This window comes from Chenopodium album, chromosome 26, assembly GCF_948465745.1.
Source record: "Chenopodium album chromosome 26, dcCheAlbu1.1, whole genome shotgun sequence".
In the NCBI taxonomy this organism is placed as follows: Eukaryota; Viridiplantae; Streptophyta; class Magnoliopsida; order Caryophyllales; family Amaranthaceae; genus Chenopodium; species Chenopodium album.
In genome coordinates, this window is record NC_137859.1 from 7745816 (window position 1) to 7759563 (window position 13748).

General features: G+C 32.4%; 1 protein-coding gene across 1 annotated transcript in view; it reads left to right on the top strand.

Annotated features, from left to right (window-relative positions):
• Window positions 1-4760: 4760 nt before the first annotated feature.
• Window positions 4761-13748, top strand: part of LOC145618038 (callose synthase 10-like) — a 42435-nt gene continuing 33447 nt past the window's right edge. Inside the window, exons 1-4 of the mRNA XM_081672816.1 lie at window positions 4761-6420; window positions 9527-9624; window positions 9860-10023; window positions 12610-12718. Coding sequence (XP_081528942.1) covers window positions 6213-6420; window positions 9527-9624; window positions 9860-10023; window positions 12610-12718 — 579 coding nt within the window. The 5' untranslated portion in view covers window positions 4761-6212. The remainder of the gene's footprint in view (window positions 6421-9526; window positions 9625-9859; window positions 10024-12609; window positions 12719-13748) is intronic.

Consider the following 13748-nt stretch of genomic DNA (forward strand, 5'->3'; position numbering starts at 1 on the left):
GTTCCCAAAATTTCGGTCAAATAATCACTAAATTTATATGTTCCACTAATCAAAAGGTAACCCCAAACTCTCATTTCTGGGTAATGAAGATACAAATGCTAAAAAAATTGACGAACCCACAAATTTGATAGCACCTTTCTTTGATTTAAATCATGAAATAATTGATGTTCTTTTTTGAATTATGAAATAATTGATGTTCTTGTTTAAATTGCCGGCGAGAGGGGTTGATTGAAGGTGAACGGAGGAAAGGGGGTGTTGAATGACGATGGCCAGCGAGAATTTTGGTCAGTGGGTGGCGCCTGGGTGATTGTCAATGGAGGTTAGGGCTGTTTATGAATGGTTATTTTATTTTACTACCTCCGTTTCATGTTTTTTTGCAACTTTGAGCATTATTTGTGAATGGATATAAAATATTGTCAACATCTTATGAATGGATATAAAATATTGCAAAGTTGCAAAAAACATGAAACGGAGGTAGTACTTTATTTTTATTGAAACAGTTAACCATGGTTGAGTAGTAAGCTAAGTTAAATTTAACAGAAATTTACCGGAAAAACATCAATAAGGTTACGGATGAGAAGTTGTAAAGTATGGTACTACCAAAGATAATCGGAAAAAAATAGGTTACCATTGAAATTAAGCAAAAGTAGAAAGCTACCATTGAGAATTTCCCTTAATTTTATTATTGTATGTTCTTTGAGTTTGATTAGAATAATAAAATTAATTTAAATATAACATATGATAATAAAAATAGAATTTGGGCGTCACTAAGACCTTAAAGAACATACACGCAAAATTCGAAGAATATACTTTGTATTATTTAACCCAAAAAAACATATATGTTTATCAACATATGTTAAATAACATAAGTTATAATGTAGAGATAGAAAATTTCAAAAATTATTATGGGAAGTTGAATTTTTTTATGGAGAGATAGAAAACTATTTTTGGCGAAATGATATCTTTGGTAAGGATTTTTTAAGAGGTGATCAACATTGGCATGACTCGCATCCCGACCTGATCTGGCCCGAAATAGGGTAGGTTTGTGCAAACCTAAAAATGCATTTATAGTTAAAACTCGAACCGGGCTCGAAAAAAGCCCGAAAATCCGCTACTTTTCTACGGGTTTGGGCACGATAAATTATGATATAGCCCGGCCTTACTCGATTTTTTATCACCTCTTAATTTTTTCCGTTAATAATGTGTAATTTTTCAGAAAATTTTATTAAGTTTTTAATTATCATGTTCTTTTAATTATATCTTTATGTTCTTTGATAATGCATGTTTTTGTCAAATACAAACATGTTCTTTGTCAAATACATGTATGTTATTTATGAAACACATGATGTTCTTTCCGCCTTTTTTTTTATTTATCCGGGTGTACGATGAGCACTGTACACAATTTTATATTTTATTTTTTTGTACATATATTATTAATTCTTCATCCCTCTTAGATAAATATATTAAAATTTATTTTATTATAATGGCTAATATATTCATCTCTCATCATGAAATTAAAACTATTTGGACATCTATCATACTACCAAAATAGTTTTGTTCCATATTATCCTTCAATTATTCGTCAAATCTTTAGAATTTTTGAATTAGATCATTTATAATTGTATTGCTGAAAATTTGACTCAAAAAACTATATGAAAACATTGAGCCTAATAATTGACAAATTATTTTAACTGACCATCACCTGTTATTGCGGCAGTATAATGAAAAGTTCTTGTTCCATTATTAAAAACTGAAAAATTCAAGTTTATCAATTTGATAAACAAAATTTGTTTATCAAATGGCACAATTGTAAATAAATCAACTTAACTTTTGTTTTCCGCAATTTTTGTAGGTAGTTTAAAAATTAGTCTCTTATCAAAAAAAAAAAAAAAAAAAAAAAAAAAAAAAAAAAAAAAAAAAAAAAAATTAGTCTCACGTCCCCATTCTAATAAAATAACTTCGTAATTGTTACTACTTGTCATAGTAAGCCTTGTCCATCACCTTTATTTTATACGAAGTATATTTTTTAGTGAATAAGCTTCTATTTTTGAGCAGTTACTTTAGCTTCTTTAATTTAAAGTGGTAGAAGTATAATGTATATAAAGAACTATATGTCTATATCAGTTCAAAAGTTGAAGAAACGTGAGTATTGTGTAGTATTATTCAATGATTGATTTTGTGGCAAAGAATAATATTTAAAGAGCTAAAGATAGGATATGGTAAGTCATGTTAAAAGCTTTCAAATTTAAAAAAGTTAAAATGTAAGTGAGGATTAATTCCGAAACTTTTCATCGAGGTGGATAGGCATTTGGCATTTGTAAATAGTGAAAGACAATTTTTAAAGTAATAACAAAAAGAAAGAATAATTAATAAGTTTACAATACGTTAATAAAATTGGTACCCACTTTATCACTTTATTTAATCCTTTTCAAATGTGATGCCTGTCTTACTATATAAGGAATAAAATACAAAAAGATTATATTCTATAAGTAATATACTTATATCTTTAAGAATTTGTTGACCAATCATATAACTGATGACATTGAATAGAAAGTAAAGCAAAAATGGATGGACAACTTCAATTTTGAATACTACCTCCGTTTCATATATTTACAACGATTCGACATAAAGTAGTGAAGAAAAATGTCTAATCGTTGCAAATAATATAAAACGGAGATATAGTATATCAAATGTGCATGAGATGACATGAAATTTAAAGTAATAAAGTCTAAAACTAGCTCTAAATTGTTTTGGCACAACAAATATTATGAAATTTTATAAAGTTTAAGGAATTAAATTTTAAAAGTTTACAGAAACGTGACCATCTTATAGTGATATTCAATAATTGTTTTGGCGGTAACGAATATTAAAAGTGGTGAAAGGTTGACAAGCCAAGCAAAAGCAAATCCTAAATTGATAAAAGGAAGAAAGTACATAATACGTTAATAAAGTTGGAATGTAGAGTATGATCAAATGAACTACTTCATTCCTCTCCCTATTTACAGAATTACTACGTTATGTACACTAATTCATTCCAATTAAGTAATGAAAAATTAGAATAATAAAGGAATGGTTATAGTAAGATTATAAAATACATTGAGAGGAAAGTTAAGCAAAAATGAATGAGGGATGATGGAAGATGGATGATTCCAATTACAATATTCATTTACCTATGATAAAATCACATTTTGTTTAGCTAAAATAAAATTTTGATTGATAGGTAAATATACAATATATGATCAATTTAATTCTTTTGTTCCCCTAATATAGAAATAAAGGAGAAGACACATACTTTAAGATGAGTACAGAGATTAACATGATAAGGAGAAAGATATAAAGAGAAAGCATGCATGTGCAAATAAAGTAATAATGAAATACTTACAAAACTTGGTAAAATGATAATTGTTGCTATATTAGGCTGTTGGAGGAATTATTTTTTATTGTGTGTGAAGACTGTGAACAGACATGAAGGGAAAATTGTTTAAATATATTTTGATTTTAGATCTCAAGTATAATCCTCCAAGATTTAAAATTAATATAACTAAATTAGCTAATTTCTTTCAAAAAAAAAAAAAAAAAAAAAAAAGCCAATTGATTTGTTTTCAATAAAAAATAAAATAATAAAAATAAAAACTTGTTGACATTCACAATATAATAATTATATCGATTAAAATATGAATTGGTTAGTGAATACCAGCTATGTAGTAATGTAGATATCACAGATAATAGGGATTTGTATATGTTTGTGGAGTCACAAATAAAAAAGAAAAGGAAAAATTCTACGTTATAATCCTCTAATTTTGTGTTTTTTACAATATGCTGAGGATGCCCCACTTTCTCTTAGTGAGAAACAAATTTTATTTGTTTCTCACATGGTATTTTCGTAAATAACCCAACAACTTTACTCAACTTCAATTGTAGAGCCCACAATAATGAAAAAAATTGATTTATTCACGAAATTGCCCCAATGAAAAACAAATTTCGTTTCTTAATATGAAAAACAGGGAATTTTTCCATTACGCCCTATCGTTTTGAAAGTTACACATTATAACCCTCATGTTTAATTAATAGCCATATGGTGACTTTATTGTTACCCCATCATTAACAAGTTTCGTTACGTCATTAATCACCGTTAGTGGGGCCCGATCTCCACTAATTATTTTGTTCTTGTTAGAAAATATTTCGTCATAGGTTTTGGGAGCCATTTTATCCATTAAGGATCCAACTTGAAATCATATTTGACAAAAAAATAACGTAAATGTCTCGTTTTGCGTATTAAAAGATGTTTCAAATGCAAATCGTACATTTCTTAATACGCAAATTAAAACAAGACATTTACGTTTTTTTTTTTTTGGAAAAACTTAACTCAATTTGGACTCTTAAGGGCCAAAACGGCCCCAAAACTTTAAGCGAAACATTTTTTACCACTTAAATCGATAAAAAAAATATTAATTAGTGAAGAGTGGACTCTACTAACGATGATTAAAACAACATAACGAAATTTGTTAACGGTGAGATAACAGCAAGGTCACCGTATGGTTACTAATTATATCTGAGGGTTACAATGTGTAATATTTTAAAAGATGGGACACAGCCTAGAGAATGCAAAATTATATAATGTAGAATTTCCCTAATAAAAAATAATAATAAAAAAAATGTTAATGCAGGGTTAAAATAGACACGTCTCATAATTTCTTCCATTTTGTGCCAAAGTTAAAAGCTTAACGAAAAGAAATTAAGAAATTTTATGACCATAAGTTTACATAAAATTGAAAGTAAATCTTACTCATTACAATACCCAGAAAAAAAACAGAAATAAATCTAACTCATCACGTAAGGAATATGAGCAAGCTAAGAAATCCAACTAGTATGTAGTAAAGTAAGGTATATTAATTCAAAAAAAAAAAAAGCAAAGTATATTATACGAATTATATAATAAGGAGAACCCAATTAAGAATGCTAGTCAACCAAAATTCAAAACTCAAATTCTATTAAAAAAAAAAAAAAACTGATCATCATTCTATCAGCAATTGATTTAGTTCATTTTTATTTTTATTTAAAAAAAAAAAAAAAAAAAAAAAGGGAGAGAGAGAGGGGAAATTGGCGAGACATGGAGGGAATGGATGAAAAGCTTGTTAATGCCGTCAAAAATGGCGACTTGGTAAGCTTCGTCCAGGAAGAACGACACAATGAATTAGAAAGTGGGAGAAGTGAAGAGTATTTTCTGAGTCAAACTGAAGATTCTAAAGAAAATATCCTTCACTTAGCAATCAAATATAAGCAATATAAATTCACAGAAAAAGTTTTAAAAAGCGAGGACTTATTGCCAAGAGCAGTAACTGATGAGCTGATTAAGCAGCAGGACTATTACGGATGATTGATTAAGTTGTCGCCTCTCTCCTTCCCGATGAGCACCTTCTCTTACCTTAAAACGTGTCTGTCGAAAATCGGCCAATTTCTAGTAGTGCCTCCTTCCTCTCCCGTCAGCGCCCAAACCCCTCCCCTGCATCGACAAAGCCGATCCGCCCCTCCCCCTGCCATCTTTACCCACTCCCTTCCCCTAATTCACCACCCTAAAACCCCAAAAAGAATCCCTCCCTAGCGCTTGGGAGGAGGTGGGTTTCAGGGTGGGGGCTCGTGGTTTAGGTGTAGGGGCGACGACGTATAAGGCCTGTCGCGAGGGAGGTAGCAAGGCTAGCCCAGGTTCGGTGCCAACACTACAACGCAAAAGGGACTGGACTGAACTGAACTGAAATGAATATTTTATAAGAGAAGAAAATTAGGTAAGGAACTAAACTGAGCTGAGCTGAGCTAAATTGAAGTGAATTAAATTTCAACGTACGAGAACAGTCCCTAAATCCCCTTTTCCTAAAATAAGCTTAAAGTCCTCCAATTTCCGCGATCTTTAATCTGAAACTGAAAAAGCTTTGAGTCCACCACACCACCACCATATCGTGTGTTGACATAATTTGTTTTTTCCCATTCAGTTTTCATTCAAAAGTTTTTCCCCATTTTCTCTCTCCTCCATTCTCAATCTACAAATCATCACTTCACCCCTTTGTCTTCTAACTCTTCAAACAGTTTAACCCTAATTCTCTCTAATTCATTCTTCAAATACTCCAATTTCCCCCCTTTTACTATCGATTTGATCACGCAATTGGTTTCTCAATTGAGCTAGGGTTTCGAATGTTGTAATTGAAGCGAAAAAAAATATGGCAAGAGTTCTCGATAATTGGGAACGCCTTGTTCGAGCTACTCTCCGGCGAGAGCAGCTTCGGACCGCCGCTCCTACTCATGAGCGCCATCCTAGCGGCCTCGCTGGAGCTGTTCCGCCTTCGCTCGGCCGTGCTTCCCATATTGATGCTATTTTGCAGGCAGCTGATGAGATTCAAGATGAGGATCCTAATGTTGCTCGCATTTGTATGTTTTTCTTTCTCATTTCTTGTCAATTAATGGTATATTATGATTGCGAATTCGTGTTTTTATGATTTTTTGCTTGATATAGAGTGTAGTTGTTGGAAATTAGTGATATTGAGTGATTAACAATTGCTTAGAAGTGAAAAAAAAAATAATTGTAGTACGTTCCGAAAAATATCTTGTTTCTAGTTTAAGGGTGAATTGGAAGGGCAAAACTGATTAGAAGTTATAATTAAGACCTGCAAAGTGTTAGATATAAAGCAGAATGTTTTCGATGATTACATGAGCCGTCCTGTGTGAGGATGAGTGAGCTGGTGGCTTAGTGTGGACCTTATGATTTGATGCTTTACTGAGTTTCAAACATGATGTCGTATGATTACAAGAAAAGGTGGAAAGGAATGGATTGGGAGGCAAAAAGATTGATTAGACATCCTATTATTCGGGAGCATCGTAGCTAATATGTATGACATTTGGACTTGCTTGAAAACAGGGTATGTTAAGAATGAGCTGTTTTTCCACTCTCGATCCTTATTAAGCTGCTAAAGCTTTTATACTATACACTCATGGTGCTGTCACTTACTTAAATTGTATCACTTTTGAGTCTTTCACCTAGACGAGAGTCATTACCTTATCCCTCATCTTGACGGTTGACTCTAGCACCTAGTGCCCTAGTGGGTGGTATTTGTTAAAGGTTTGATGGTGCTGTGCTGCGTAGGGCTCAAGCATTCACTTGATGTTAGCTGTTGTGATTACCAGCCTCCTTAACCTTTGTGCTAATAAGTGTTGTGATTGGTATTTCTAGCTGAAAAACCAAATCCATATGCCTTAGAAGAGTCAGAGCATGCAATAACATTGTGGATGATTGTCCCTTACAACCTTGCTTGTCATCTTTGTTCCCTTATCATCTTCTTTCCATTAGCCTTACTTCAAAAGTTCAAAGTTGATCTTTATATTCCAATCAATTCCTTAAGGACCAAATCACCTCCAATCAAAGAAAGGTCTATTGTTTGCTCTTTCCAATATAAACCACTTTGTTTGTAGTTGTCCCAACAAAGATCAAGAGACAATTCAATCTCTGGAGTTAACCCAAAAAGCCTGAAATAACAGCCATCTCACTGTTAAGGAAGACATGAAGATCATATTTAGCACCTCTATGGCAGTTGATGTCTTGTTGAATAAAAAATCTGCTAATTCAGCTTTAGCAGAAATTTGTTAATTACCAGGGCATAGGCTATGTTCGGTTCAACTTAATTAAGTTGATATCAATTTATTTTAGAAATAATTGGATCAAATGTTGTCTTTTTATTTGTTTTTATTATCATTGAATATCTTAAACTACATATATATATATATATACATATATGTATATATATGTACATATATGTATATATGTATATATATGTACATATCTATACATATGTACATATCTATACATATATACATATCTACATATATACATATATACATAAAATCTATGTATATATGTGTATATATATATATATATATTCACTTTTAAAATCTTACGGATTAGTGTACAAATTAAGTCAAAGTTTGGTTTAATATGGAAATCAGATCATACCAAATCAGAAAAATTCAGATGAGATCATGTGAACTAAACATAGCCTAACTACCTAAATCCTCCACATATCTCTTATAAGCCGCGCATATAATTATAAGTACTTTGAATTTACATGGGGCATCATTTCTGTGCTCATTGCATGGTGTAAAAATGTGGTTTCGGTCGCGATCGCGGGAAAGGTTGCGGTGTTGCGGTATCGGAAATGATGCGTTGATCGCGGACCGGGTATCTGTCATCGCGGTAGAATTTTTGTTTTAGAGTTTTTTAAGTTTTATTTTAAAAAAAAAAATTTAAATACTAAATTGATTGTCATCTATTTCTTAAATTCCATTATTCGTATAATAACGTAACAATTGAAATGGAAAACTAAAAATAACGTCAGGAAAGTAGTGGAATTTAAAAATATAAAAAGAAAATTGAAATAATCTAAATCATCACGTGACTTCTTCCTTAGTGGGATTAAAAAGTCAAGAAATAAGTAAGATGTAAATAAAAGGAACCACAACATGTGGACAGATGTCCCACCTAACTCCCCCTTCACCTACCCCACAATTTTAGCCTTTAATTTTGTCCCTCTTTCTCTCTCTTTGGAGTCTGCAACAACTTGACAATGGAGTCTAGCAGTTCGCATCCATGGAAGCTGCAATACATGTTCAATTAAGTGATTAATCTTGCGAAATCAAGCTATATCTTGGGTGATTCGGAGGTGTATCGGCCGTATCGGTAAAAAATGCGGTGTTTTTTAATACCTTGTTACAACACGCTAAATCTCTGTTCGGTAACTTCAAATTTCGTTACATATCGGGTGAAACGCGACGATACAACCGAGTTTTTATACCATGGCTCATTGTGAGCTTTCTATGAGGATATTTATGTCATAATTGAAGAATGCAATTCTTAGTCTCCACCTCTACAGTAACATAACAGACATCATGGTTAAAGAGCCCCACCTGCTTTTGAATGTGCAAATTATTGTAGTTTTCCCCTTGATGTCACCCTCTTTTGCGCTTGCTAATAATAGTATATAAATTAATAGCATGAAATGTACTATTTTGTCGTTCAAATTATTGAATTTGGGAAGCTACTGCACTTGTTTGATCAGTTCTTACTGTTTTCATTTTATTGTGTTGTTTAGACTGCTTCCCTTACATTTCAAAGCAAGAAAAATTTTACGTAGGAATTGATGTAAGGGAAAACATGCAAAAATGTTCTCATATTTTTGAAACCTCCAAATCATATAACAGTCAATAAATAGTAACTGTGTTGGTGCTGTACAATGCCTAGGCAGCTGCACTATTAGCTCAGTGCTGTCATAGGTCTTTTGCGTAAGATGCTGAATGGCATTGAATTTCCCATTGATGTAATGCTGTTCCTTTTGCTTTTACAGTTTTACTAGCTAGTACTGCTTTAACGTATATATTATTAGCATGGTCTTGTGGCACAAGTTTGATGCAAAATCAGCAATGTCTGGCCTACAATCTATATTGCCTGCTGATGTTTTAATGTAAATACCTTTGGACTGTCTTCTAGTGTGTGAGCAGGCATATTCTATGGCACAGAATCTGGATCCTAATAGTGAAGGAAGAGGTGTCCTTCAGTTCAAGACTGGTTTGATTGCTGTCATTAAGGTATTACATCAATTGTATGTATTTAGATTAATTCCTACCTAATTTATCTTTGAAGCTAGTGCCTAGGGGTGCTTTTATGGTTTATACTTTAGAGGCTTTTTTTTTTTTTTTTTTTTATATTATTATTATTTATTTTTTTTAAAATTTTTTTTTTATTTTCCCAATGTGCAAGTATTCCTCTAGATTTCGTCCTAGATTATTGTTTGAATTTTTTGTAAATTGCTTGTTTCTGTAGCAAAAACTTGCCAAAAGAGATGGAGCTCAAATAGATCGTAACCGTGATGTTGAACGCCTATGGGAATTCTATCGCCAGTACAAGAGAAAGCATAAAGTGGATGATATTCAACGTGAAGAACAAAATTGGCGAGAATCTGGGGTCTTTAGTACGAATTTTGGAGAGTAAGTGGATTTTTACTCTGATTTGTTATATTTTATGTTTTTAATCGCTTCTTGGCCTATTGGGATTTTTACTCCGATGTGGTTCATAGAATGTTTGTATATTACTCATTTTCTGCTTTTGTGTTTGATCCTGTATTGTGTATTATCTATCTCTTAATAAATTTATATGGAGTTATTTTGGATTGCAGCTTTTCATATGGCTTATTCACAAGCTACAACCATGTTAATCAAGAATACTATCATGTTGCTTAATTCTCATAAACTTAGGATAGAAAATCCTAGGATATATTGTTAAACAAAGTTACTATTTTATTGTTTAACCTTAAAAACCACTAGGATGGAACCTAGAATGTCTTCCCTTCTATTATTTTTTAATTTCCTTTTTTTTTGTGCATATCTTGCCTTTTGTGTTTAATTTTTCCTTTGCGTCTAAGTTTGATCTAGGGCTGGCAATCGGATCGGGTCGGGTTCATGTTCGGGTTAGGTGATTTTGGGTCAGCTACCCCCTGACCTGAACCTGAACCTGATCCATTTAACATTTCGGGTTGAAAACCTCAACCTCAACCTGAACCTGAATTTTTCGGGTTCGGGTCCACCCGAAAATGACCTGATTTGACCCAAAATTTTTTTAGGTCTTAAAAAAGGTTGATTTATTTGGGTTGGGTCAACCCAGCCAATCTGATTTATTCATTGAAAAGATTATTTTTTTTGCAGTTTATTCAATTGCATTTTAAATTCTCAAGCAACACAGAGATTCAAAGCTGAACAAAATTGTCTAACAAAACTACTTAATAGATTACAAACCAAGTAGTCTACTTAACAAATTACAAATTGAATTTTAAAAGCTATAGTGATTTAAATAAAATCTTCAATTCTCTTGGTTATGCCCACCCTCCATAGTGGAATAAATCTTCTCCTCTCTGTAAGAAAGATGGATTTGAGTAGCCGCAACTTGCTGCCATAAAAAATAACACAAACAATAATTAAGAACAAAATTTCAATATGTAAAACCGTATAAATACAACAACTACTAATATTAATTAGCATGATAAATTCGTATAAAAACATGCAAAACAACAATTAACAACAGAAATCATAACAAATCAACAACAATTTATCGTAAAATAACATCTATTATTAGCATATAAAACTGTACTTTAGCATGACCAAACCGTATTTTTCATAAAACAAATACATATAAAACAACAAATACCTTGAAATGATGAAGTAGATGTTGAGAAGAAGGTGAAGTGTTTAACATGAAGCAAAGATTGATGAAAATCCAAGGATTAGAGAAGAATTTAGGGGTTGAAAAAGATTAGAGAGTAGTTTAGGGATTTAAGAGAGAGAAATTTTAAGAGAGAGAAAGGGTGAGAAGCGGCTGAGTGGAGTGAAAAAGAAAGGAGGAGTTTAGGGTTTTTGGTTTTATTAGGATGGCTCATTTCGATTTGGGCTGGGCTAAAGATTTTCTTTGGGTTTTTTTATATATAAATAGATATTTTTGTTAACTTAAATGAGTTTGGGTTACCTATAATGATCTGAATTTTTTTTTTTTCGGGTTATATGGGTCATTTTCGGGTTAGGATTTCCAACCTTAACCTAACCCATTTAAAAATCAGGTCGGGTTCGTGTCGACCCATTTAAGTTTTCGGGTCGAAAACTTCAACCCTAACCCGCTATTTTCAGGTCGGGTTCGGGTCGTGTTTTCAGGTCGGGTCAGATTTTGCCGGCCCTAGTTTGATCACATTAGTTCTCTTTGCATTTTGTAACGAATTCTTCAGTAAGTTAATGTTAACACCTTACCATTATGTTTTGTTTTGAATAGCATAATTCTTGTCTAAAGTACTCTTAATGTGCTAGAACTTAGCATCTCTACCTAAAATAAACTTCAAACTATATGTAGTGAAACTTAAGGCTTCATGCTGATTTTGTAATGAATGGCTGTTGTGCAGCCTCAGATGTGAGTATTTGATTAATATTGGTTCCAAAAGGCTTTTCATGGTAAAATTTTTAACTGCAGATTTAAGGATATGTCTACAAGTGTTCTATCTTATGATATAGAGGGCTGTACGAAATTACTTTCCTTCTTTTATGAATCTTTGTTCTAGATCTTATCCATTTTGCCGATGTCCATAGTCATTTCGACTGTTAGGTATCTGACTATCTGTTACAAATACTTAAGCTGAAAGTAAATTTCCACGAATCATCGTCTAATAGTCTGGATAGCTACCTAAATTGCTAATCCTGTCTCCAAATGGTGAAAGTGTTTTAATATTAGCTATTACTAAAACAGGCTATACTGACATAATTGATGGACACATGTTTAACCTCTTATTATAGCTAATTGTGTATCTGTACCGAAACTAGGTAGCATTGATCTGGTTTCTGATTTTCCAATGCTTCATGCACATCCGTGTGTTCTATAGTCATGAAATTCAGTATCTGGAACATCTTTAGAAGCTAATGAGGTCCTCACTTCTGCACTAGCTAGTTATGGATTTGATAGTTCTTTTTCTTTATATCTTACGTAGAATTATATTATATAAGTTTGATGAGAAACTACATTTATATATTCTGCTGTTTCAGATTGGTGGAAATGAGGAAGGTTTTCGCTACATTGAGGGCTCTTGTTGAAGTGATGAAGGAATTGGCGAAGGATGCGGCTCCCGAAGTGGGAAGATTAATCTTTGAGGAAGTATGGTTCAATTATGGATTGTTCCTGATTTTTAAGTATTTGTATAACTCTTTTTATATATTATTGCTTCATTGCTTGCACTTGCTCTGCAGTATTTACAAAGTGAACCAATGAATATAGCCTGTATCAATTACCAAAAAAAGAAGATAGCTTTTAGTAGAAAATATAATGCACCAAATGAAAAATTATACTTCCTGTGTTCTAATTACTTGCAACGCTTTTCCTTTAGCACTATTTTCATCACTTTGGCTACCATTTATGCCACCCTGATGAGCCTTCTATCAGAAATTTTCTGTTATTTTAAGGTTGGTACTGATTTGTGAATTTAGATAAATGTTAGCTGCACTTGGAGTGCAGTTATGTAGTGAATTTTTGAAATTATATGATTGCTAGCTGCCAAGTTATAATGGGTTTTGTGTAGGGAATTAGTTTCAGTTTTAATGGCGACTATCTAAATTTGATTGACCAGTTTTAATGGAGTTAAGTTAATTATGCTCTTCTAGAGGTTCATATTATTTAGAAAATCATAAAACTTAAAGGACTTTGAGCATGAGAAAATCAAGAAATCTATAATCTCCTTTGACCATTGTGTTTGAATTGATTGTGCTCCATTTAATAGTCAAAGAGGGTGTTCTTCTCTGCTTTGACGATATCTTGGAAGGATTAGATGATTGTATACTCACTTTTAGAGAAGCAGAGCTGTTGGGATCAATACTTTCTGTACTTGTAGATAATCATTTTTAACCTTGTGGCCAGTCAAAATTGATGATGTTACATGTTTTGCGTTGTACGAATGGCAAGTAATTTTTTTTTTTTTTTTCGCTTTTCCAAGTCTCTATTTTGTGGTTTATCGTTATGCTTTTATAGTTTTATTCGTCCTTATGAACCGTGTGTGAATAAACAGAAGCATGTCTCTTTTCCTTCTTTTCTCAGTTTGGCATTATGTATGATTGTATGTAGCTTTAGTTCATGATTACTTCTTACCTGAAAACTTAAGTTTTACTTGCCTTGAGCCAATACTTATACTACG